Source organism: Sminthopsis crassicaudata, chromosome 3 (assembly GCF_048593235.1).
Source record: "Sminthopsis crassicaudata isolate SCR6 chromosome 3, ASM4859323v1, whole genome shotgun sequence".
NCBI lineage: Eukaryota > Metazoa > Chordata > Mammalia > Dasyuromorphia > Dasyuridae > Sminthopsis > Sminthopsis crassicaudata.
In genome coordinates, this window is record NC_133619.1 from 299,663,072 (window position 1) to 299,690,779 (window position 27,708).

General features: G+C 35.6%; 1 protein-coding gene across 1 annotated transcript in view; it reads left to right on the plus strand.

The window, feature by feature from the left end:
* SH3KBP1 (SH3 domain containing kinase binding protein 1) overlaps window positions 1-27,708 on the plus strand; it is a 445,745-nt gene that overhangs the window by 67,666 nt on the left and 350,371 nt on the right. Inside the window, 1 exon segment of the mRNA XM_074300969.1 lies at window positions 12,273-12,430. Within this exon segment, the coding sequence (XP_074157070.1) occupies window positions 12,273-12,430 (158 nt within the window).

Genomic DNA, 27,708 nt, shown 5'->3' on the forward strand with positions numbered 1-27,708 from the left:
TGCTTCCTTATTTAATTATTAATTAATCATTATTTATTATTATGTATTATTTATGTGTTATGTATTTGATGGTTATTGCTGGGCAGATTCTCAGGGACCAAGTAAGGGCCAGCTACTGAGTGACCCATATTGTAACACTTTCCCCCTTCTTCCCCATGGATCACAAGGGAATTGTGATTAGGAAAGTTTGCTAACTTTGCACACAGGGGATTAGATGAAGTTTGCTAAACTGATTATGACCAGGAGAGCATTGTATTCATTGCCTAAATGCAGCTAACAGAACCAATGAGATACATAGGAATTTTCTGGTAAAAGGCAGAGCAGTCAACCATGGAGTCACTGTTGTCAGCTAGGGCCTAGCTGTGGGCCAGTCCTAATAGGCACTATGATTTCAGGTCTTCACCTGAAATGAAAGTTGAATGTTGTTTAGTCTTCATTCTGACTTTTCATGACCCCATTTAGGGGTTTCTTGGCAGAGATACTGGAGTTGGTTTGTCATTTCCTTCTCCAGCTCATTTTACAGATGAGGAAACTGAGGTAAAGAGTTAAGTGACTTGTCCAGGGTCACACAGCTAGTAAGTGGCTGAAGCCAGATTTGAACTCAGAAATATGAGTTTTCCTAATTTCAGACCCTGCACTTCATGCTCTGTACCACTAGCCATCCCCTGGGTTTTAATGAGAGGACCTCAGATCCCTATATCCATCTCCTAATCCATAGATCTTATCATTCTAATACAACTTCATAGAAGTACAAACTCAAAAGAGTTGAAGTGATTTGTCCATGATTTTACAGACTGAAATAATCTTTAAAAAAAAAAAAAAAAGATATGCAATTTCATTTACATCAGGAAGAATGAATTATTCATTTTGTCTAGTCTCCCTCACCAGCTTCCTGTTGTTCCCATGCAAGGAAAGAAGGAAATACCCTAGAAAGAAGGAAGGTCAAGTTCAGGAAGTCATTCATTTTCTGAAGTCTTACAGTCAGAGCTGGCTTGGATGCTGATTCACCAGTAGGAATTAGTCAGAGACAGAATTGTGATGTGGAGCAGAGGTAGCCAATGCTGAGCCAGCAAATGTCCCCCAAAACAGATTAAAATATAGTTGAGAAATATTTGACAAAAAAATAGAAAAATACAGTAAAACATAGGTAATATTACATGTTAAAAACTAAGTTAATATGTGACCTGTAGGGTCCTCATCTATAAAATGAGTTAGAGGAGTAGAGAAGGAAATAGCAAATCACTCCAGTATCTCTGCCAAAACCCCCCCAAATGAGGTCTTGAAGAGACAGAATGAAGACTAAACAACATCCAACTTTCATTTCAGATGAAGACAGTGTTCCTCCCGCGGTCAGACAGAGTCAAATGGTACAGCTGTGTTTGAGCTCAGGTCCTGTGTTTCTAAGTTCACTCTTTCCACTGCCCCAGGACTAGAGGATTTCTAAAAACTCTGTTCACTCTAAATCCTGTGATAATCCTTTCTTGAATTCCTTTGCTTATGTACTGGTCTGTTTCTATTAGTCTTTGACATCAGTTATGTGGGGGAAAGTTTGTTTTTGCCATTCTCAGTCCAGGTGACCTAGATATAATTTATTACTTATTTGACCATGACCTTTCATGCTTTCTATTCTCCCTTCAGGCCTTGGCACATATTAAAAAAACCTTTTTTTTAACACAAAGATGTCTAATCACATACATACCTACCCTTAGGGAAAGGATTCCATCTGTCCTGCTAAAAACTCCTTAAAGAATACCCATCTGGAGGGAGCTAGGAGAACTTAGGAGGCATTTTAGTGCCAGATTCCACTGGGCCTCAATGGCTATAGTAAGTGAAGCTCCAAGGTTTCTTTTGTTTGTTTGTTTGGTTGGTTTTTTGTTGTTGTTTCAAATTACTGCAGTTGGCTTATGGGGTGATTTCCATGATTTCCAGCTGCTCCTACTCTCTGCTGAGCCATTATCTGTGGTCTAATCTTTTCCCCTAAAATTTGTCTTCTGACCTTATCCCAACATATCCATTAAGTCATAACTCTTTTCTTTGATCAAAAATTTGAAGTTATAGGATATTGGAATTTTAAAGCATCAAAAGGACCTTAGAGTTCATCTGAATTATTTTAATTGAAATAAAAAACAATTATCAGAAAGTCTGTGACTTATTCAGGGTTAAACAGCGCATTATGAATGGTATTTGCCTGAGTTGTATTCCCAATCATCTAACCAGTTACCTAGTTAATCCAACTTCCATTACTTCATACCCTTTTTTCTTTCCCAATATCCTTACTCATAACGTGATTATTTAGCAAAGAGCATTAGGTTTGGAGCCAGAGGAACCTGAATTCAAATCTTAGTTTGGTTATTTGTGTAATCTTGGGCAAACTATTTAATCTCTCTTGATATCAGTGTCCAAATCTATAAAATTCAATGGACCATGTGTCTAGATAATATGTCATAATAATAAGTCATGTTTTAAATAAAATAATAATTATCTCTAAATAATAATGATGATAGGAAGCTAGGTGGTATAGTGGGCTTGGACTATTGTCCTGGAATCAGGGACACTTGAATTCAAATCCAGCCTCACCTACTAGCTATGTAATTTTGAACAAGTCACATAACCTCAATTTCCTCCACTCTAAAATGGTGGTAATAATAGTACCAATTTATAGGATGTTGTGAGGACCTCATGAAGTAATGAAAGTGCTTAGCACCATTGCTATAGTAGATACTACCTATTGTCATTATTAATCCCTAGAATGCCTCAAAGCCTCCTAAATGATACTCATAAACATCTAAGAATTCAGCCTAATAATCCATATAGAATAACCCTGAAGTCAGGAGGACCTGAGTTCAGATGTGACATCAGACATTTTATATTTTCTAACTGTGTGACCCTGGGCAAGTCAATTAACCCTGATTGCCTCATACACACACAAAAATAAATAATAATAGTAATGATCCATAAGAGAAAAATCAAGTGAATAAGGATTTCAAATTGCTCAGACTATGAGAAGCAGTTAGATTGAACTGAACAACAGTCCATATATATCTTGAATGGTTTGTAAAGATGAAAAATGAACTGGACTCAGAATTAAATTTGAGTGAGAAAAAAAAGTTGGATTGTGTTTGAGAAACTTCACAGTGCCTACTTTAATTCTCATATTCTTCTAGTGATATTCTGTGGTTGTAGTATTCATGATTTACTGCCTCTGAGTAATCATAATTGGGGGTGACCCAAATGGTGATCAAGAGATACAGGATGAATATAAATTGACTACAGCATATTACAAACATTGAATTGGCAATTTCATGTAAGAAGTAGCACGTTACATAAAATATCATCCAAGAGATGCATGGCCAGAAAGAGAATTTGTACATTTGTGTGGGCAAGACTGAAGGATAAAAGATTGACATGCCTTTTATTACATGAGTTTTCTAGAACAGAGGTCAGTCATACGGCTGGAAAATCGACATGTGGCTCAAAACACTCCTATAAGGGTGACCTGAACCAGATTAAAATGTAATAGGGAAATATTTGACAAAATAAATAAAAATACACTAAAATAGATAATATTAATATCTGATTTTCTAAATCAATATGCAGTCCACTGGGCTCCATCTTGAATCTGAATCTGATATTTTTGCCATCAGCCTATAGTATAGATCCCTTTTGAGGATTAGTGGGAGAATATGGAGAAAAGGTTTTTTCACTATTCCAGGAAATCCATATATCACAATTAGGTGTAAATAAATCACTCTGTAGCATTGTTGATTTGGTATGTGTTTATGATGTTTCTGTGCATTTACATTTTTACAGGAGGGGTTAGTCCTGATGTCCTCTTTTAGATCAAATATTAGTATGGTGGAAAAGGCACTGGCCTAGAAAGCAGATCTGGAATGTAATTATGACTTTTTTTTTGCTAACTAGCTATTTGATTCTGTACAAGTTATTTCCCTCTTTGCCTCAGTTTGCTCAACTTTAAAATTAAGGGATTGAATTCAGATGAACTTTTTAGGTACCTTCTGTGTTTAAAATTTCTTTAATTCTGTGATTCCTTGAGTTGGGATACTTTGATGGGGTACTCCTTCAGGGGAGTCTGGCTTCTTGATAAATGATCGTGGTACATAATAGCGAGTCAAGAAATGGGAAGGGAAATGGAAACAAGGCCCCAGGTTATGTGCTTTCTGGATTTAGCAATCGTTCCACTCTAGCCCAATTTTTTATCTTATGATCTTTAGCCTTGTATTATGCTGTAATTGATTAATAGAGCTTTTAAAGGGGGTGGAATAGGTTTACACATCAAGAAAAATGGTATGGTACATAATATAGAAAGATACTACTAGTCAAGAAGGAGAGAAGCCCCAAACAAGAGAAGGAACTTGATTTTGGGTTGCTTTTTTTTTTTATTAAGTCAAATACAACTTCATGCTTTTTATGTATTTGCACAGATCTAACTCTTGATAGTCCTGACACAACACATACTGGGTACCTATTAAATGGTGTCAGTGATATCTGCTAAAGGATACTGCTATATTTAGTGTGAATTGGTAAAGAAACTTGGATCTATTTTGGTTTTTCTGTGGTGTTAAGATCCTGTGAATTTGTACACATAAAGCTTTTGGAACCAAAATGAATTAAATGTGTTTAAGTTTCTGTTGTTATTTGGAGAGTCTTAAGTCTAAGGTTTGAGGCATGGTGCCAAAGTTTGGCTTGATCATAGAGTCGGTGGAGAAGAATAATAGGAGATTAGACTAGGAAGGCAGCTTTGCTCTAGAATATTAGGGATCTTGAATACCAGGCAGAAGATCTTGAACTTTAATTTACTTTGTAGGTAATTAGGAAGCATTAAATAGTTTTGAGCAGAGGTGTGACATGACCAACTTTATGTTGGAGAAAGATTAATCTGGCAATGGTATAAAAGATGAATTGGTGAGGGTGAGAAGCAGAATAAAAATAGTATTTCCTAGTAGGAGGTTGTTAGTAATTGTCTTTGTAATAACATGGCCAATGCTGAGGTGGTAAGTATGTGAATACAAAGGAAGGGATGGATGGAGATAATATTTGGTGAGAAGATTTGAGAGAGGAAGGAAAATTCAAAGATAAATGTAAGGTTTTCATTGTGGGAGGAATGGTGGTTCTGCTGATGGGAAAGCATGATGTCAAATGCTGTTGGAGGAAAAGGCTTAATTCAGTTAAACAACACATTTTTAAAGCACTTATATTGTACTAAATACTGTGCTAGAACAACAAAGGCAAAAAAGAAAAAGCCCAAGGAATCCTGCAGGGAGATTAATTTTCTATTGCATTTTTATACTTAATAGTGAGGATCTACTACTCTCTACAATCCATTGTGTAATTATGAATATATTCACTACTGTAAGGTGGGTACTTAGTAAATGCTTGATTGATTGAAAGTAGGTATATGGATCAGTATTAGTGATATTCATGTGATATTATTATTATTATTATTATTATTTTTTTGGTCTGAGGCAATTGGGATCAAGTGACTTGCCCAGGGTCATACAGCTAGGCTGTGTTAAGTGTCTGAGACTAGATTTGAACTCAGATCCTCCTGACTTCAGGGCTGGTGCTCTATCCACTGCACCACCTAGCTGCTCCTGGGATATCTTTTTTAATATTAATGGAGTTCATTTTTTTCTTATCTTTTATATCTTCTTCCCCTTTGTAAAATACCGTATTCCAGCATTTCTGAAAATATGGTCAGGAACCCCTAGATACTCCAGGGACCTTTGAGAGCATCTGTGAGGTTAAAACCATTTTTATAATCATACTAAAATGTTTTAATTTCTAATACAGTTAATTGTGATAGATATAGCACAGGTAAACAAAAAACTTTGGGTCCTTGGTAATTTTTAAGAATGTAAAAGGATTCTGAGACCAAAAAGTTTGTAAACTGATACCTTATTACTTATTATATATAAAGATAATTTTAAATTATAAAATAAATTATATATTAATATATATATAAAATTTTATTTAAATAAATTAAAATATAAATTATAAGTTTTTATATTATATAAAATACATAAATATAATTATAGGTCCAATAAACTTTCCTTTAGATTATGAGATTTATTAGGGCAAGGATTTGTCTTATTTGACTTTTGAATTTTTTCAAATGCTTGGCATAGGGCTCAACACCTTGGTAGATTCTCTGTGAACATTTTTTCAATTAATTGAAGACTAGGGATATATTCTATCTATAGACATTTGTTAAGCTAAATGCTTGGGATAAAAAGAAAAGCAATAAAGTCTCCACCCAAAAGGAGTTCATATTCCAATGTAGAAAACAAGCTATTTTGTTTTATTTATATATATTTGTTGTTCATTTGCTTCAGTTGTGTCTGACTTTTCTTGGCAAAGGAACTGGAGCGATTGGCCATTTCCTTCTCCAGCTCATTTTACAGATGAGGAAACTGAAGCAATCAGGGTTAAGTCACACAGCTAGTAAGTATCTGAGGCTGTATTTGAACTGAGAAAGATGAGTCTTTCTGACTCCAACCTTTCAATTCTATCCCCTGCATCACTTAGCATATATAAATTCACACAGAGAACAAGATATCTGATATGTATCAAGTTATTACATATAATACAAGCGTCCCATGGCTTACATATAGATGAGACATCTGCTATGTATATTTACACATTATATATAACATTACACATATAAAGGATAGCCACCATGTACCTAGTTATTTACATGCTATGATACTATGTATATAATTACATGATATTGATACATATATAAAATATCTTGTGTACCTAGTTATTGACAAATTATATATATATATATATTCATGCTACATAATATCATTACATATATGAGATGCTGCATATCAATACATATGTGTACAAGGTGCTACATGACGTTGACACACATATATATATACATTTTGTATATGTATCGACATCATGTAGCATGCATATATAAAAATGTGTCAATAACTAGGTACATACAAGATATTTTATATGTACTTAGTTATCTAGTTATATACATAATACATAATATATATGTATATATATATATATATATATATAAAAATGTTACATTTTATATATATACATATGCACACATATAGAATATCTTTTAGGACCGTAATTATTTACTATCTGGTGTTTGTGTGTGTGTACACAAATATAATATAATGTGTGTGTACACAAATATAATGTGTATGTACACAAATATAATATAATGTGTGTGTACACAAATATAATATAATGAAAGGTCTCTTAAAGAAGAGCTTTCAGCTGAGTCTTCAACAAAGCCAGGGACAATTGTTAAAAAAAATTATAATTACAAAATTAATAAAACAAAACAAAACAAAATGAAAAAAAACAAAGCCAGGGACACTTAAGATTGGGAGTGAAAAAGGAGACACAGGACAACCTGTGTATAAAGCACAGAGGTTCCAATCTGGATGAAACGTTGTGTTCAAGGAACTACAAATAGGAGAGAGTAGTTGAATCATAGAGAAAAGTATTATCTCATGTATAGTTTATCCATGTTAATTCCAAAACTCTTCCTTTCATAAATACAATTATACCAGAACTGTGAAATAGTTTTGAAATCTATCTAAATTTCTCTGCTTTGTATTCCCTCTGGTGGAGAGTCACAAGTAATGCAGTGACCAAAATTTGTTGGGACTCTGGGTGTGTGTGCAAGGACATATGGCAAAGGATTGGTTATCAGTGAATGAATAATCAATAGATGGGATTCCTATGAATTATGATTCCTTTTGGAAGAATGGAAATATATGGCTCCTTCTATAGAAAGAAAAACTTTTTTTCATTTGTGAAGCAATTTGACCCTGTAGATTGTATCCTCCTGAGAGGGAGGGAATAGATGTTTTATTTTTTGTCTTGTGGTTGTTGGACTTGATTTAATTTGACAGTATCCTGTAGAAATAAATATGGCCCTAATTGGTTCTGTTGTAATTATAATGTGTAGAAAAATACAAATCTTTCAATTATTTTCAATAAATCATAGAATTTTAGAGGTGGGAGTCCCTCAGAGATGTTCTAGACCATTTTGCAGATGAGAAAATTTATGTTTGGAGAAGACAAGTGAATGGCCCCTGGTTCAACAAAGTTACATGACTGGTTTGTGGCTGAGTTAGGACTGAAATCTGGATCTATTGGTTTCTAAGGTATTTTATTCATTTTAATTTGAACCTCACCCTTTCACTGTTTCTCCCTTCCTTCCTCCCTCTCTCCTTCCCTTCTTTTTCCCTTCCTTGCCCTCCCCTGCCTTCCCCTACCCTAACTCTCTCCTTTGTTCCTCCCTCCCTCCCTTCACCATCCCTTCTTCCCTTTATCCTCCCTCTCTTGTCCCTCTCTCCCACTTTTTCTCCCTTCCTCCCTTCTTCTTTCTTCCTTCCCTCCCTTCTCTCCCCTCCCTCCTTCCCTCCCTCCCCTCCCTCCTTCCCTCCCTCCCCTCCCTCCTTCCCTCCCCCTCCTTCCCTCCCTCCCCTCCCTCCCTCCCTCCCTCCCTCCCTCCCCTCCCTTCCTCCCTCCCTCCCTCCCTCCCTTCCTCCCTTCCTTCCTCCCTTCCTCCCTCCCTTCCTTCCTTCCTTCCTTCCTTCCTTCCTTCCTTCCTTCCTTCCTTCCTTCCTTCCTTCCTTCCTTCCTTCCTTCCTTCCTTCCTTCCTTCCTTCCTTCCTTCCTTCCTTCCTTCCTTCCTTCCTTCCTTCCCTCCCTTTCCTTCCTTCCTTCCTTCCTTCCCTTTCCTTCCTTCCCTTTCCTTCTCTTCTTCTCTCCTCTCCTTCCGACTACATGGAGTGTATCATACCTTCCTTACCTGTGAATGTTTTGCCCAAAGGAATATAAAATTTTGATTTTTGAAACCTAGGGACATATCTTGGGCTTTTGGGGCTAGATTTCTTTTTTATGAACCATGCCTTAAAACCAAATCTCTCTGGCTCCCATTGACTCGGCAACTATAGGTCCCAATTGAAGCTTCAATTAGTCATTGTTTGGATTCTGATGGCGACTGTAAATAGTAACTGTTTCTGATTTGGCTAGAATCCCTAAAGGTCTTCTCCCGTATTGATTTTTTTTTTTTTTTTTTTTTAACTAGGAAAAAGAAACTTCTTTGCCTCATTTTTACCTATCTTAATCACTGAATAGGCATTACTTTAGACAAACTGAGACCTGTTGAAGACCTTAGCTTAAAAAGGCCAAGGTGTCCCACTGCATCCAGAGCCATTTCCAGCCCTCCTAATCTGTATCTGGCTAGTGGATCTGATGGCTTTGGAGGAGAAAGTGAGACAGGTATACAACCCTCTCAGTTAAGTCCAATTCAGTTGCAAGTCATGATATCTCCTTCCTGATGTTCATGTCCTCTTCAAGAACAAGGACAAACAACAACCTAGTTTCTTTTGTTTTTCTATCTCCTCTGTCTCTCTCCCTCATTCCTTCTCCTTTTCCTTTTCCCTCTGTTCCCTTTGCCACTGTCCCTTTCCTCTGCTTTTCCTTTCTCTCCCTTTCCTCACTCTTCTCCTCTCCTGTCTTCCTTTCCCTTCCTCCTCTTTGTTCTAGAGATTGAACTTCATCAGTGTTATCCAACTCCAACCATATTTCAGACCAGTAAAATATCTGTACTTTCTACTTTTGATTGCTGTGTACTTCACAACATCTTTGGATCTCTGGACTAGGAACTAGATGAAGCAAAGTGAGAGAGGGGAGGGAAGAGGCTGCTTTGTTCTTCCTGGCTTGGTATTGGTCACAATAGCAACTCTCTTTTCTTGGTTGCAAAACTTTCTTCTCCCTTTAAGTCTTGATGACTGTAGGGGAAAAGAGGAAAAGTGGAGAAATCCTAAGGCCTGGGGTAATGAATCTGGAGCCCCAACTGCATCGGGCTTTTTTTAATGCTAATTTAAACATCCAGGGCATCTTTGTTCCTCTTGGCAAAGAATATTCGTGGGCAGTTAGGTGCTATCATGCAGAAGAATCCAACATCTGCGGCCTACACTTCCAAATACAACAAACCAGATTAAAATGCAACTGAGAAATATTTAGTAAAAAAAATGAAAATATAATGAAACATAGATAATATTTTAAAACTAAGCCAACATGTAGTCTGCAGGGATCTTTATATACTGAATTGTGGCCTTGTTTCTACTACTAGTTACTACTAGTATTAATGGGGAAAGGGAATATTAGACCCCAAAAATATATTAGGGTGATGGTTTGTGCGATATGAGGTATCTCAAGAATTTTTAGGCTTAGATCATCACCAAATCAAGAGGCAAAAATTTTATTATACTCATGTGAGCTAAATCCATAGGGGATTTTAGCAATTCACAAGAGGAAAGACAGTAGGGGAAAAAAAGAATTCCCTAGTAGAATTTACAATTAATCTGGGGAAAGCTGTCATTAAAGAGGAAGATGCTATTAAAGCATAGGTTCATAATTTAGACACAAATATTTTATTTTATTTCATTATTTTTTTAATTTTTAAAATTAATTTTATAATTATAAAAATATTTTTGACAGTACATATGCATGAGTAATTTTTTTTTATAACATTATCCCTTGTATTCATTTTTCCAAATTTTCCCCTCCCTCCCCTAGATGACAGGCAATCCCATACATATTAAATGTGTTACAGTATAACCTAGATACAATATATGTGTGTAAATCCATTTTTTTTGTTGCACGGTAAGAATTGGATTAGGAAGGTATAAGTAACCTAGGTAAAAAGACAATAGTGCTAACAGTTTACATTCAATTCCCAGTGTTCCTTCTCTGGGTGTAGTTGTTTCTGTCCATCATTGATCAACTGGAAGTGAGTTGGATCTTCTTTATGTTGAAGATCTCCACTTCCATCAGAATACATCCTCATACAGTATTGTTGTTGAAGTGTACAGTGATCTTCTGGTTCTGCTCATTTCACTCAGCATCAATTCATGTAAGTCTCTCCAAACCTCTCTGTATTCATCCTGCTGGTCATTTCTTACAGAGCAATAATAATCCATAATATTCATATACCTAGACATAAATATTTTAGATAAAAGGGTGATAACTATAAATAAATTTGGAGAACAAGGGATAGTCTACATCTTAGATTTATAGAGAAGGAAGGAATTTATGGCCAAAGAAGAACTAGAGAACATTATGAAATATAAAATGGATAATTTTGATTATATTAAATTTAAAAAGGTTTTGCACAAACAAAAGCAATGCAGCCAAGATTAGGAAGGAAACAGAAAACTGGGAAAAATTTTTTTTCTATCCAAGGGCTTGGATAAAGACCTCATTTCTAAAATATATGGAGTATATTATTTGCTGTTATTGGGTCTGTATCCCAAGGAAGTCATAAAGAAGAGAAAAGGACCATCATGCAAAAATGTTGGTAGCAGTTCTTTTTGTGGTAGCAAAGAATTGGAAAATAATTGGGGAATGGCTGAATAAGTTATGGTATGTGAAGGAAATGGCATGTTATTGTTCTATAAAAAATGATGAACAAGCTGATTTTAGAAAGGCCTGGAAAGATTTACACAAACTCATGCTGAGAGAAACAAGTAGAACCAGGAATATATAACCAGAAAAAAATTTTTTTTTTTTTTTTTTAAACTCAGGCTTTGTCTTAATGGTGTCACCACCTGCTGTCTAAGACTTGCCAAATTATCAAAGATCTGGGGTCTTCTCCACCCTTATCAATATAGTAGATAGAGTACTGGAATCAGGAAGACCTACATTCAAATCTTGCTTTAGATGGTAACTAGCTTTCCTAAATCTATGCCTTAGTTTCTTGATCTGTAAAATGGGGATAATAATAGCATTTATCTCTCAGGTTATTGTGAAAATCAAATGAGATAATAATATGTGCAGCTTTTTGCAGATCTTAAAGTGCTACCAGGCTGCCTGTATCAGAGGGATAAGAACATTTATTATCTTTCTCCTCTATTTCTAAGGGCTGAAGCTGGTTTCTGTTTTCCTTATGGTACTAAAGTCATAGTTAGAGTAGTAAAGGCTTATGGTGATAGAGATGTAGTCCTAATCTGCTAAAGGTGTGGATTTTCCATCTTTCTATCCTTGCATGCATGTTGCCCATGTAAAAAAGGCTGCCATGTTTGTCTTACCATTTAGCATTTTTCTGTGGCTCCTGTGGTGTTGTTCTTTGGGTTCACCATTATGGCAGTATTATTTTGTGTACTCATAGATGGAGAATTCATTTAATTTTGACTCCATGGTATCTCTGGTAATGGATATCATCACTAATTAACTTCTGTGCTGGTTTTCTGCTTTTGTTCCAGTGGAGGCGATAGTGGAGTTTGATTATAAAGCTCAGCACGATGATGAGCTGACAATCAGCGTGGGTGATATCATCACCAACATCAAAAAGGAAGATGGAGGCTGGTGGGAAGGACAGGTCAAAGGCAGAAGAGGTTTGTTCCCTGACAACTTTGTAAGAGTGAGTACAAAGTGTGTTTTCTGTGTACAATTTGCTTAAATCTAGTTGTGATTGTGTTTGTTGCTTACAGAACACAATTGTCTAATTTGAAGATTAATCTCATTATACTTTGTTTTTAGAATGCATTGCTGGTTAAAAAAGTTACTTGGTAATTGGGTATTATTTCTCATAGCCAGAATGGACAGCTGTGCTCATGATTTCTGTTCTGTCTGTTTTAAAATGTCCTTTTTATTTTTAGGGTGATTTCTTCTTCCCCAAACTGTTATTTAATAAATGGGATTTTCATTTTTCATGATATCCCTAACAATAATGTATTCATTACCATGTAGTATTATTTGTCTAAGTACATAGTACTTAGTCCTAGTTTCTGTAACATACAATGGCAACATTTTTATTTGTGTTTTTGAAATACTTCTGAGACCAAACCATTTTAAAAGATATATTTAAATTCATGTCAGATCTGTAATCTCCCTTTTATATATTATTTCTTAGCTAAGGAAATATAAAAAATATAAAATACATCAGGCTGAATATTTGCCTTATGATAGTTTCAAGAACTTTACCTTTTAGGCATATGGTTTTCCCCCTACATTTAAAATGTATCTTTTCCAGACCTTATAAGGTGATATAAAAAATAAAAGCATTTGTATTATTTCCTTTTGCTATGTTCATATAATTTTTGGCCTAAGATATTTCAGATATTTCATTTTCATTTGGCATTGTTCCCTCCTCCACACACACACTTTGCCTATAAAGAGAACAAAGTAGTATTTAGCATCAAAATTTTTATAGATAGATATAAATATACATATATTTTTTAGAAAAAAATTATTCATTGTACAAAAATTGTATATTTTGCAGAATTTTCTCCTTAGGAATTCAGAAAGGAAAATGGCATATTAATTATATTGATGTATTCTCTCTCCTATTACAACTCTTGAGAGCAGGGTCCTTTTGTTTTTTTGCCTTTCTTTGTATCCATAGAGAATCTTAGCCTGGCCAGAAGGGAGCAGGTAGCAAATTCTTGGGTCAGACTAACTCAACTTCAGATTTTCCATTTTTTTTTATCTCTTCATATCCAGTTATTTTTCAGTTCTACTTCAATTATATTTTTTGCATTTTTTTAGTTAAAGTTCCTTGCATTTTTCTTCAAACACTTGTGTGGTGACTTCTTTAGTTCTGAACCTTATTTGTTCATTAGAATGTTCTTGTTGTTTGTTCTTCCTTCTCAAAGAAGATTCTCACATCAGGGAGGTGATGTTATAACTAGTAAGTGGATTTAAGGATTTAAGTAAGTGGATTTAAGGATTTAAGTAAGTGGATTTAAGGATTTAAGTGACACCAAAGTCACCAGCCTCACTTTCTCCTCCAGAGCTATCTGGGTTCAGTGGCCATAGAGCAATTAAGTCTGGTTAAGAATTGAGGCAAAACATGTTTAATATACATTGGATTACATGCTGTCTAGGGGAAAGAATGGGGGGAAGGGAGGGAAAAAAAATTGAAACACTAGATTTTGCAAGGGTGAATATTGCTATTTCCATTCACTCAGAGTCAATCATGGCCCAAATAATGACCGATTGGGCCTTGGGCTGGGACTGGGACATATTGTTGGCTAGTCAGTAAGAGCATGGTCCTTAAGAATGAAATTCAACTTGTAAACCAAAAATGTCTTCAGATGTTTCAGCAATGTTCCCGAAAAAACAGAAAACAAAAATCCTGGTCATTTTATCCTTCTTTTTTGATCCGTCCTTCACATTGGTGCCGGAGTAATTTTCTCTTTTTTAAAATTTTTTTATTTTTTTCTGAATGATATTCCTAATGTATACATCTGTTCAATATTGCTTTTCTGCTCAAAAAAACTGATTGGTTCCCCATTGTCTTCTCTTTCAAATATAGTTATATGTTCATATTTATCCTAATTTAATCTGTGTAAAAATTCAATTTTTTTGTCATACAAAATAATTCATGTTTTGTATTTTGGCTTTCACTCCTTTAAAGATGTACCTGAAAAAAATAATGAACACAATTTAATTTTTTTTCTGATGTCCCTTCTTCTTCCTCAAATCTTTAGCATGCCCTAATAGCTCAGGGTTATCATAATGAAATATTACCAGTGTGGTGCAGAATTTAACTAGGACTTCTGGTTAACAATATATACCAGATAGAGTTTGTTTTAAAGAGTGAAACAAAAATAGAAACTCAACATTAAAACAAAACTTGTTATCTGGCAGGCTTTTCTAGATAGAGATAGACAGCATGGTGTACGTAGTAGATAGAGACATACTCTTGATATTAGGAAAACTTGTTTTAAATCTTGCCTTTGATACTTATTAGCTGTCTCTACATCTGTGTATTTGTAAAAAGGGATTTGGGGGAATCATAAGATTATAGGATTTAGAGCTGCAAAGCTCCTTAGAGATCATCTAGTCTAAATCTCTCATTTTATGGATGAAGAAATTGAAGGCTTCTGAGGTTAAATGAATTGCCCAAGATCTTACAGGTAGCATGTGGCAGAGCAGATATTTAAACTCAAATCTGCAGAATCCAAATCCAGTTTTCTTTGTACTATTCCATGCTATCTCACAGGATTATTATAATTAAATGAGATAAAGAATATAAAGCATAAATGTATGTATGTATATGTAAGTCCAGTTTAAAAAAAAAAATTGAAGAAACTCTTGTAGATGGGTCATTGACAATTGATGATTCATTTGTTCACTGTTTTCTCTTAGTAGTTGGAATCTCAAGTAAAGCACTTGAAAGGATTTAGCTCTGAGCCTTAAGTCTTCCTGATCTGAATGAATAGTTTAGGGATTTCATCTCATCTGTAGAACTGATCCAGGGAAGTTATGTTACCAGCTCTAGAGCATTCTTCTTTCACCATTTTCTAAATCTTCAGCCACTGACTCTTAAATCATCATAAACCTTCTTTGGTTCCTGAGAATGTATAGTTTTCTAGTTTCAGGATGTTAAGTGGCTCAGTGACCAGAAAACTTGAAATCAAATCCTGTCTCAGACACTAACTAGGCAAGTTATTTAAACTCTATCTACCTTAGTTTCCTCATGTGTAAGATGGGGGTAATAATAACATTGACCTCACATTTGTTGCAAGGTGACATGAGTATGTTGTTGTTCAGTTGTATATGATGTGACCCTGTTGGGGGTTCACCAAATGTTGGGGTATAGGAATGTTGGACCCCAAAAGTATATTAGGGTTACAGGCTGGTGGGATGAGGTGTCTCAGAAGAATTGGGAGGCTTAGGCCTTCTCCAAATCAAGAGGTAAAAATTTTATTACAGTGTTAATAGCAGGCTAAATCCCTGTTGGGTTTTTAGCAAGGAAAAGGGGATACAGGTAGGTTTTTGCAGGGAAAATAACCTCGGGGGATTGGCATTATATCTTGGCTTTCTGATGGGATAAAGTAACTGTTACATTATGATGATCAATTCAAAGAATTCAGCTAAGGATTCAACCAGAGGCCTCAACCAAGGTCATAGGAGGATAAGAAAAACCCACCTAAAGGTAACAAAAGATCTAATTAAGAATAAAAGATCTAATTAAGATCAAAAGGTCAAGATAATCAGTGCTCCTTCCTGCTTGCTTCAAGGAGTAGCTTAGGCTTTCTTTAGACTTTCTTTAAGTCTATTTGCTGATATCAATGTTCTGCCCAATTATTAAAAATCTGAGTTGTTTCTCTTCCACCCTCAACCCCATTTGGAGTTTTCTTGGCAAAGATAAAGGAGTGATTTACTATTTCCTTTTATGGTTTATTTTATCCATGAGGAAATTGAGACAAACAAAATAGCATTAAGTGACTTGCCCAGAATCACCCAGTTAGTAAGTATCTGAGGCCAGATTTTAATTTGGGAAAATAGGTTCCTGACTTCAAGCCTGGCTCTCTGTCCATTGTGCTACCTAGCTGCCATGTACATATATAGAACTTTGCAAAATCTTAAAATGCTATATAAATGATATCATCATCATCATCATCATCATCATCACCATTCAGAAATCTGCCATCCTTGATCTCTAATTACCCTTTCCTCTTTCTTCTGTTTCTGTCACCATCACCATTCATTCAATAAGCATTTAATTTAGAGCATTTGTTAGGCATATTACATGAAACACAATGTGCTGCAGTTGGTAGAGAGCTAGACTAGGAGTCAGGAAGACTGCCGGTCAAGTCTCACCCTTGACAACAGACAGTTTGACCTCAGGCAAATAAATCACCAAACTTCTCAGTGACTGAGGCAGCTGAGACATAAATTTTAGAATGATAAATTTTAGAATGATTGATGATACCTATTGGTAGAGGGAATTTTATCAATGGAAGTTCCCTGTGCCAGTGAAATCACAGGCTTGGTTAAAACAAAAACGTAGATATAATGCACTCCCACAGAGATAAAAATACTCTGAAATCTTAAAGAACTTATATTCTATTATAACACTGAATGGTTCCTGTAAATCCTTCCAGGTTTTCTAAAATCAGACTGTTCATTTTTTATAGAACAATAATATTCCATCATATTCATACACCATAATTTATTCAGCCATTCCCCAGCTGATGGGCATCCACTCAGTTTCCATTTCCTTGCCACTACAAAAAGAGCTGCCACAAACATTTTTGCACAGGCGGAACCTTTTCCCTCTTTTATGATTTCTTCAGGATACAGACCAGTGATGGCATGGCTGGGTTAAATGATATGCACAAGAAATGGAGCTAAGGTGGCAGAGTAAAGGCAGGAACTGACCAATCTCTCCTCCAAACTGCTCTAAATTCCTTTGATTGATTAACTGAATAAATTTTAGATCCCCAAAAGACCTAAAGAGATGGAGTAGAACATTTTCCAGCCAAAGGCAATCTAGAAGCTCAGCAGAAAATGTCTGTTATTCCAGGGTGGGAATCCAGTGAGCAGTCCCAATTCAGGGTGCCCTAGCCCTGGCCATCTCCGAATCAGCAGCAGTACTGGTGACTCCCAGAGCTCTCAGCCCAAAGACACCAAAGAGGATCTAATGGGTCAACAGAAAAGGACTGTGGAACCAGAGTGGAACCCCAGTGTTCCATCCCAGCATAGGCCTGGCCCTAGTTCCAGCTCCAGCCAGACCCCAGCATCAGCAAGGCAAGACCTCTGAATCCGCAGCAGTGCTGAAGGCTTCTGGATCTCTCAGCCAGGGAACACCAAGGAGGACTCGGAAGTTCAGTGGAGAGAAGGGTTGGTGACAATGGAGTGGGAGTCTGGTGTGTAATCCCAGTGCAGCTCTCCAGACAACAGCACATAAGATCTTATAGCTACAGTGAGGTGGGAGTATACCCAACAGCTCCAGATTCCTAGAAGGATTTTTAAAAACAAACCCCTGAAGCTTAGGACAGTGCCCCCTCCACCCTGGAAATAGAGCCCTATTTTAACAAAGAGTTAAAAGCAGAGTGATGGGCTAAGAAAATGAACAGAAAACAAAAAAAGTTTCTGACTATTGAAAATTATTATGGTGACAAGGAAGATCAAAACACATAGAAGGTTATGATAACAAAGTCAGAGTTCCTACATCCAAAGCCTCCAAGAAAAGTCAGAATTGGGCTCTGGCCATGGAAAGAGCCCAAAAGGGACTTTGAAAATCAAGTAAGAGAGAGGAAAAATTAGAGAAAGAATTGAGAGAGGTTCAAAAGGGAAATACAAAAAGCTAACGAGGAGGGTATGCACAGTTTTATAAACCTTTGGGCAAGGTACCACATTGAGGAGCTTATAACCTAATGAGCAAACTATATATAGGATAAATAGGAAATAATAGAGGGAAGGTACTAGAACTACTGAAAAAAGAGAATAACAAATTCAGAATTAATACATCAGGCTAAGCTAATTAGAAGCAAGGGAAAAAAAAGAAGAAACAACCTTACAATCGGCATAGTCCTAGACTGGATGGTATCTTTATTTCTCAAAGATTTTATCTTGCTTTAGTTGCCAAGCATAGGTTAGTTAATTAGTCAACTTTGGCATTATTCTTTGTGCCTCAACTCAAATCTCAATCATTGCCCAGTCTTGCAGACTCTACCCTCTCATTATTTCTTGCATTCATGCCTTTCTTTTTGGCTCACATGACTGCCATCTTTGTTCTCATCACCTCCAGTCTGGATAATTGTGGTAGTCTCCCATATGATATTCCTTTCTTAAACCTTCCCCTTCCCCCAGTGTACTGCTTCTCTAATCCATCCATTATACAGCCTCAAAGTGATTTTCCTTAATTTCATGTCTGATCATGTGATCTGCTTAAAGTGTCTGAGTCAGGATTTGAATTCAAGTTTTCCTGACTTTTCCCAGTGCTCTTCCACTGCCTTACCTAACTGCTCCTAACAACCTCAGTAGTTCTTTATTCCCTGTAGAATCCATATGAACTCCTCTATTTAAATTTCTTCCCAACCTCAATCCTTCCTATTTTTACAGTCTTCTTAAATATTACTCCAGCCAAGTCATTTGCCTAAAAGTTACACAGCCAATAAATATGAGACTCCATATCCAACATTTTTTCCATGGCATTATTCCTTCTTCTTATAGATATAAACATGTAACGGAAACATAACCATTTATCAGCATCAAATGTGTCCAATTTTTATACATTACGAATTCTTCCTTCTGTACCTCAGAAGCAACCTAGAGTAAGGAAGAACTTTGCTTTTCAATGAATGATGTGGGCATGAACATGGTGGGTACTTGTCTTTTTCTGTGTATTATTGTGAATATTCTTTTTCAGACATGAAATGTGGGCAGTTCTGCCCACCTTACCACCACTGCAGGAAACATGGCAGTGACACGTGGCTATGGCAGAAAGTAGGGGAGCATTCATGGTAGAAGTGAGAGAGTCTAGACACAGCTTGCCTTCCTCATTCTTGGTTATTTTTCTTCACTGAACATTATAACTTTCCTGAGTCAGAGAATTATTAGATTATTTAACCAATCCCATTTAAATATACTAAAGTACATGACCTGTAAGCAGTCCATAATTTTACATTATAAAATAAGAAAATGTGGGAGGGTAGGATGACAGAAACCAAAATAAGGTGGTTTTTTTTTTTTTTTTTTTTTTTTTTTTTCATTGTACTTGAATATACAGGAGGAGCTGGAACCTTTTCTATTTTTCATCTCACAAATGGAAATGTAGAAAGCAGGAAGCTGTGGTGAGGGTAAAAAAGAATATGTTTGTGGACTTTTTTGGGTTATACTTGACTGTGTATGAAAGAGTAGTAACTCTGCCTGCTTATAGACACAAATGAGTACAAATGCATTTTCATTAAAAATCACTGTATGTTTTTAAAGTAAATCTATACTTTGTTAAATAAAATACAACTTAAATTTAATATTAACATTCTTGAGGATCACATTGGCTAGTTTGGTTTTATTGCTGCTGTTTTTTGGAGAGGATGGGGTGAGTTGAGTAGCTCATTTGCATATCTTAGTGCCACATTCAAAGAAGGAAAGTCTGAGTCTGAGCTTTTTAAAGTACAGTTCAGTGGAGAAGTGGTTCACCATTTTGCATATTTGTGAGACTACTTATGGTAAGAGTTGTTACCTTTCCTATTCTACTCTCTATGTGAAATGAGCTTTGCATACTGAAAGCCCTTACTTTAATACTAAGATAGGCTAGATTTTGTAATGACCGTAGAAACAAAAACAGAGTTAGGTTGCTGTTCTCACAGAATGTTTCTTCTTGCTGCCTTTTTAATTACCACTTGCTTTTGTCCTGAAAAATTATCTTATGGAGACATTCTTTGGGAAATTAATATTTTTAAACAGGTAAAAGGAATTTTTAAAAGGAGTTCAGAATGATTTTGTCCACAAAATTTTGCCTTGAATTTAATGTATACTTATAATTGTATGGCACCCTTACAAATATGAACTTCCTCAAAACTTCTGTGATATGTCTCTTTAGGTACTAAATGATTTTGGAGTATGCATTTTTTAAATATGTAAAAAATAAAATTTATTTTTAAAAAAAGTTTTAATTAGAATAAAATTCTTTGGAAAGTCAAGGTATTACTTCAGATAGACTACACTTAACAGAAAAACAAATTATTGTAGAGGCCAGAGAATGAATCTCTGTTTAGTTTCAGTTTGGGGCAATGATTTCTGCTTACTGTATATTCCTATTGGTTATAAATACATGTATGGTACCTATCTGATTTTGTTTAAATGTGAATAAGCCTATGGTTGTTTTTCACTGTCTTCTATTTTCCCTTGGGAAACCTTAGTATATAAAACCATCTGTACCTTTTCCTAGATATGTGACTTTTTGTATGTTGAGGAGAAATAGATGTTCCTAACCCACCCAGATTTGTAATTACAATAGCCACTCATGGGTCCATTATCACAATTATTCAACTCAGCAGCTTTATTTAACCTACTCTGTTTCTGAGCTGGGATGGTTTGGCTCTCCTTCTGAGAGCTCAACCCTAATGTTCTGGAATTAGTATGGACCCTCATGGGTTTAGTTTAGAACTCCAGGCTTAATCCCAGCAGTCTTGGACTCTCCGGAAATAGGATTACAGGTATGTGCAAACATGTTTAGTCTAGGTATATGACTTTAGGCAAATCCCTTAATTTTAATGAATTTTAGTTTCCTCATGTATAAAGTGGTAATAATATCTGGGCTAGTTATTTCTTGCAAAGATCAAATGAAATAATGTAAATATACATAGTGCTATTATTACTTTTAAATACTTTTTTTGTCTTAAAATGTTTGTCAACAAATGTGTCTGAAATATTAGTACTAAGAAATTTTAACTATAGTCATATTTATAGTATTATTTATAATGAAGGAAAAATGCATTCTTAGTTTCAATGTAAGTAGCTAGGAGTAATAGAAGGACATTTTGATCATAGGTGGCAGAATTGAATTAGGATGACATTAGAAACTCCTGGTCCAGTGCCTATACCCCATACCCCTACATCTGCTTAAACTTAGTATAAAGTGAAAAAGCATTGGGTTGGGAATCAGGACATCCAGCTTAGAAACATAGCCCTGCTTAAGTTAGAAGCTGACTGACTTGAAATCCCTAATGGGGATTTTGGAGAGTTTGTATTTGATCCTGCTAGTTATGGAAAGCTTCTTGAGATAGAGAGTAAATTAATATTTCTAAACCACAAGTTTGGCTGTCTTGTTCCCTAGCTCAAGAAACTTCCCATTATTAGAATGGAATGAAAAAGAAGAGAGACTGGATACAGGGAGATTAATTATTGAATCAGTAAATAAATATTAATTTTCTATTATGTGCCAGGCACTACACTAAGCATTGGTGATACAAAGAAAGCTTTCTAGGGACAAACAACTATGTATAAATAAGATGTAGACAGAATGCATTGATAGACTATTGCAGTTCTGCGGACAAAAGGAAATGATGGCCTGAACTAGGATGATTGTGGTTTTAGTAAAGAAAGGGACAGATGTGAGAAATGTGGTGGACCAAGATTAAATAACTGATTAGTTTTGGGATTGAGTGAAAGTGAAGAGCCCAATGTGATTTTTAGGTTGTGATTCTGTGAGATTTGAAGGAGCTAATGAAGTTAGGACGTTAGGTGAACTATAGGAGAGGAGAACTAGAATGAATTTTGTTTTGTATAGGTAGAATTTGTTGTGTTTATGGGAAATACATGTGGAGAAGTCAAGCAGGTAGCCATTTCAGTTCTCTGAGCCCCACTTATCTATGAAAGGAAAGGGTTTGGATGCATGGGACCAAGGTCTTTTGCAGCTTGAGAAATTTTAGGGCTCTATAAGCTTAATAATTTAGGGAATTGGGGAACAAATGATGATTACCTTAACCGCATTTGGGCAGTGACTCAGACACAATTGTTCAATTGTTTTCCTTAGCAAAGATACTGGAATGATTTGCAATTTTCTTCTTCAGATCATTTTACAGATGAGGAAAATGAGTAAAATAGAGTTAAGTGAATTGTCCAGTGTCACATAGATAGTGAGGCCAGATTGGAACTCATGAAGAGGAGTCTTCTTGAATGTAGGTAGGCTCAGTGCTCTATCTACTATGTCATCTAGCTACCCCATAAATGAATTTTTGGCAAATAGAATAAAAAAATTTAGAGCTTATAAGGGGCCTTAGAAATCACTTAGAATTGGGGATTCCTTCTTATTACCTAATAGTAACCATGAATATTATTATGATTCCAGAGACAATACAGATATTGTATTCAGACGTATGAATTAATATAGCTTAGTAGACACTCAATTTTATAAACATTTTGGAACTAGATACCTATTTAGAATCCTGGAAATTGTGGAAGGGATCTTGGAGATTGTGTTTTTGTTCTTGTTTTATGTATCATGGATGTCATCTTTGGTAGTCCTGGGGAGCTTTTTCAAAATAGGTTCAAATTTAAATTCAATTTAATTAATTAGTTAATTGTCTATATGATTATATGTAACATAAATAATACATTAATCACAAACTTGATAAAATTAAGTTAAATTTTAAATGAATAAAATAAAAATAAAATGATGAAAGAAATGGAAATAATTACTAAAACATTAAAGATTTTTTAAAAAAGTTTGTGGATCCCAGGTTAAGATCATCTGGTCCAAGATATGACAGCTAACCCAGTGGACTCATGATGAAACATTCTGTCCACCTTCACATAGAGGGAGACAGAGTGAAGGGACTTAAACTGAAGCTTCCACTCTTCTTTTTTCCTTCTTCTTCCCTCTTTTCTTTCCCTCTTTATTTTTGGACCATAGTTAATGTGAAAATTTTGCTTGACTCTACATATTTGTAAATTTTTTTTTTTCTAAATGATTTGGGAGTGGGTGAGAGGTAGAGAACTCAGAACTGAAAATAAAATAAGACAATAAAAAAGAACCTCTAATCTGTTACACTCTCCTCATTTTACAGACAAGGGAGCTGGACCCCCTAGATGATTTGCCCAGGGCTTTTTTTTTTTTTTTTTAATTTTTAGTGACAGAATCAAGCCAATATCCTAGGCTTCTGTATGCAATGGAATTTTATCTGGGAAATCAATGATACCCTTTTGGTTTGTCTTAAAAATATATTATAGGTGATGAGGTAGGAATGGGAAAAATCATTTACCACTATGAACAGATCATCAATTTTATATCTGTAACTTGGGAGTTATAAAATTCAATTGCAAAACCCCTCACAACACCCCTGTGAGATAGTTACTATTATTATCTGTATTTTATAGAACAAGAAACTAAAGTGAGAGAAGTTAAGATTATTTATTTGTCCAGCCACATATCTAGTAACTTTCTGAGGCAGGACTCAAACTCAGATCAGTAAGATCTATCACTGCCAGACAAATTTCTTTCTTCTCATCTTTGGCAACTGGTGCTTATAAAATGTAAAGTTTCTCCTTTTGGTGAATATTTCTTTAGGAGCTAAGATGTGCAATACTTTCCGTATTTTATGCTGTGTAGGAGGATTGTTAGAGAGGGTAGAATTATATGCTTGAATCTAATTTTGTGTGTTTTCTCTTCTTTAAATCTCTGGTTCCAATTCTATTTATTTACATTGTTGCCTTCCATTGGTAAAGCTGATGGAGAGCGGGGAAAGATATTTTATTTAAATTTTATGTTTTTCTGGAAGTCCATTAAACATGCTCTTTACACATTAGGTAGGCCTTTAACAAATGCTACTTCACTTGAGTTAGAATATACTAAAGAAAAAGCAAGGAGATGGGGAGGAGTTTTCTCCAGGTTGCATTTTTTTATTGAATGTAAAACTAATAATGGCCAGAAAAATAATCAACTCAAATCATTTACCCCAAATAAAATTAAAAAGTACCATTTTTGTCCGTAAGAACTCAAGCAACTATAGGAATAAATTCTATAAAAATAGAAACTACATCTTACTACTCTCAAAACAATGTGTCTCAGTCTTAGAAATAGTATAGTAAGGAGAGGCTAGAGTAGGCAAGCTTATTTCCAGTTAGTGTCAACATCATCTATAATGGATTCATTTAACATTGAAACTGTTGATAGTCAGTTACAGGATGTGGGGCAAGTCTGATGACTCAGGAAAACAGATATGACTTAGATGGCTCATTAATTTTTTTTCCCCCCCCTGAGGCTGGGGTTAAGTGACTTGCCCAGGATCACACAGCTAGGAAGTGTTAAGTGTCTGAGACCACATTTGAATGGGGTCTTCCTAAATTCAAGCCTGGTGCTCTATCCACTGCGCCACCTAGCTGCCCCTAAATTGCTCAATATTAATCCTAAATTATGACTCATTATTATTAACTGGTTTTGATTTTGGTGATTTAAAATAATGGAATCTTGTGATCTGTGTTTGGTTTTTTTTGGTGTGTTTTTTAAAGTGCATGAATTATAGATCTTAAAAAAAAAGTCATAGGTTTTAGCATTCAACTTTATCAAGACAAAAAGCTAAATAAAAATAAAAAAAATGAACATCACTACATATTTTAAAAAGATGACTAGGCTGATGACATTTGAATTCTATTTTCATAGAATGCCTGGTGTTATTACACTAGTTAGGTAAACTTCCTTCCTTCCTCCCTCCCTCCCTTTCTCTTTTCCTCCCTCCCTCCCTCCCTTCCTTCCTTCCTCCCTTCCTCCCTTTTTTCCTTCCTCCCTTTTTTCCTTCCTTCCTTCCTTCTAACACAGGTTTTGTGATAGCCCTAGATTTGAACTTGGCACTAATTTAGATATTTCAGAGATTTTTGTGTGTTCCTAGAGAAAAAGATAAAGGGGAAAATATTATCATTATGAATTTTATGTAAGTGTGATTGGCAAATGAATTCATTTTAAATGATAGAAACATGTTTACTTCTATGGCATTGAATAAATGTATAAGTTAGGACTTTGAAAAAAATTACTATGGTATTTTGGTGTTGGTGAATTCTGTCTCCCAACATGGGGTCAGTTTCAAAAAAATACTTCAATGTAGTATTTTAGTGATATTTGCATAGATTCTTTCTTTAGTGGCTCATCCTGGTTCTACTCCTTTGTTTCTGTGTGACCTTGGCCAAGATGATCATTCTCTCTGGATTAGATAAGATAACATCCCTTTAATTTTTAGATACTATGGTCCCATGAACTTTGACCTGAAGATTTCTCTAGTCATTATGATTCTTTTGATTTTTGCTTCCACAGACATTTCCCAAATTGTTGTAAGCTCGTTGAAAGTAAGGACTGTTTTATTTGTATTTGTATATAAACTCAACATTTAGCACAAAAGCTGTTAGTATGTGTCAATTGATGGATGGTGTCTAGGGAATAAGTCACAGTAGTAAGGCATTAGCAATAAGGAGAATAAAGATTTTTATAGCAAATCAGTCTATTTGAAGGTGGTGTTTACACCAGCAATTCAGTGTATAAAGTTGTGAAGTTTACCAGGTAATGCTGAATTGTGGTACCAGTTCCCTAAATTCCTCCTCCCTCCTTCTTTCCTTCCTCCCTCCCCCTCCTTCTCTTTCTCCCTTTCTTGCCTGCTTTCTTTCTTGTCTTTTTCTCTTTTTCAACTAACAGGTTTTCTTTTAGGTGACCTTTTCTAGGGATTATTACTTCCCAATATGGTCAAGTAGTAGAAAATGACTATAATTGGTTACTTAAACCAAAATCCCCAAAGCTTTCAGCCCCTCCTTTCCTTTTTTTTTTAGGCTGTAAAGCTCTGAAAGATTATTCATATGAGTGGGGCTCTTGGAGAGTTTTAACCACATTGTAAGTATTTCAATCCAAAAAACACATGCCAAGTGTATAGTTCATTCAGGCTGATGTATTTTTGCATGGGAGAAAATGCAATGTCTCCAATAACAGGAAATGGCTCATTCCAAGTTTGCAGTACAGAGTAAACACTATGCTGTAGATGAATTTTGTTGAATAGAAGAGGCATTAAAGGAGTGTATGACGTCTTTGAGATTTTGTAATATAGTGAAATAAATGATGGATCTTTGGACTAAGAAGTATAGCTCATTGGTATAGTTCATTCATTGGTTGAAGTATTTTAGATGCCAAAAGTTAAGTCACTATCTGGATTTTAACTTTAGTCAATACTGATAGATAATGAAGGGGATGGAGGGATAAGCTGGGTTGGACCCTACTACCTTGTATGACCACAGGCAAGTTACCCGACCTATATAGTCTTGTTTAGGAGGAGATAAGGTCCTTTCTAGGAATAAATTTTGGGATCCAAGAAATTGTTTAGATTTTAAGTTTGGTAAACCTTTTTTTTTTTTTTTTTTAACTTAATTATTTCCTTTACTTAATATTTTTCCATAATTAGTAATGGGTAGAATATATTTTTAAAATTTGCATTATCTTTCTGTGAGTGTGCAAAGTTTAGCCAATAGTTTTCAAGGAATTCCAAAAAGGTGAAGATAATGGAATGAAATATATGGGTTTATATAGCATTTGCTAATATGGACTTAATTTCTAAAGTACTTTTTACATTCCTGTGAATTAAGCAGATAAAATCAACCTGAAATATATATTTCATCAATACCAATAAGACTTGCTGTATTTGCTTAAGGAAGTAAGTATTATTCTACTACTAGTTATATCAAAACTGTCCCTTCTCTGTTGGGATTACTAGGTGAGAACTGAGGTTGTCTGGATGGTTACAAGGTGAGAACTCAGGTTGACTTGATAGAGGGGGCAAGCTCATTGGCTGGGGTGGTTCTTCCCAGAAGCCCTTGCATTATCCCACGCCCATTCTCTGGGAGGATAAAAAGAGACAGCACTGGGCGCAGAGAGCAGATCGGCCTGGAGAAGGATAAGAGCTGGAGGAGATTCAGAGCCAGGATTCAAGAAGACTCTGAATTGCATCAGGCTTGACGGGGCTCTCTGCAGGAAGGGAAGTCACTTCTTTGGACAAGAGTTAACAGCAACTGCCTGGAGACAACGGTTCGTTACAGGAAGAAGAATCTGTCTGAGAGATTTGAGTAGACACAGCAGATCTCTTCCCAGAGAGCGATCCAGCAGCTTCTGGAGACGACAGCTCATTACAATTGGCGTCCACACGTGGGGCAAGGACTTTTGCTTATCCTGACAAGAGGAGCTAGACCAGACCTTCGCAATTTGGCGCCCGAACAGGGACAGACACAGTCCTGATTCCAGTGGAAAAGCTTCCGATCTAGATCTCAGTCTCTCTGACCCAGAACCGTGAGTAACGAGGAAACTTTGTTAAAGATTAAGTGAGCGTGCTAATAGATAAATAAGGAACTTAACTTGTTAAGGGCTAAACCAGGAATCTCTTATAGCTGAAATGGGGCACATGTTAGCTAAATTCAATCCCTGGACCTCAGCCG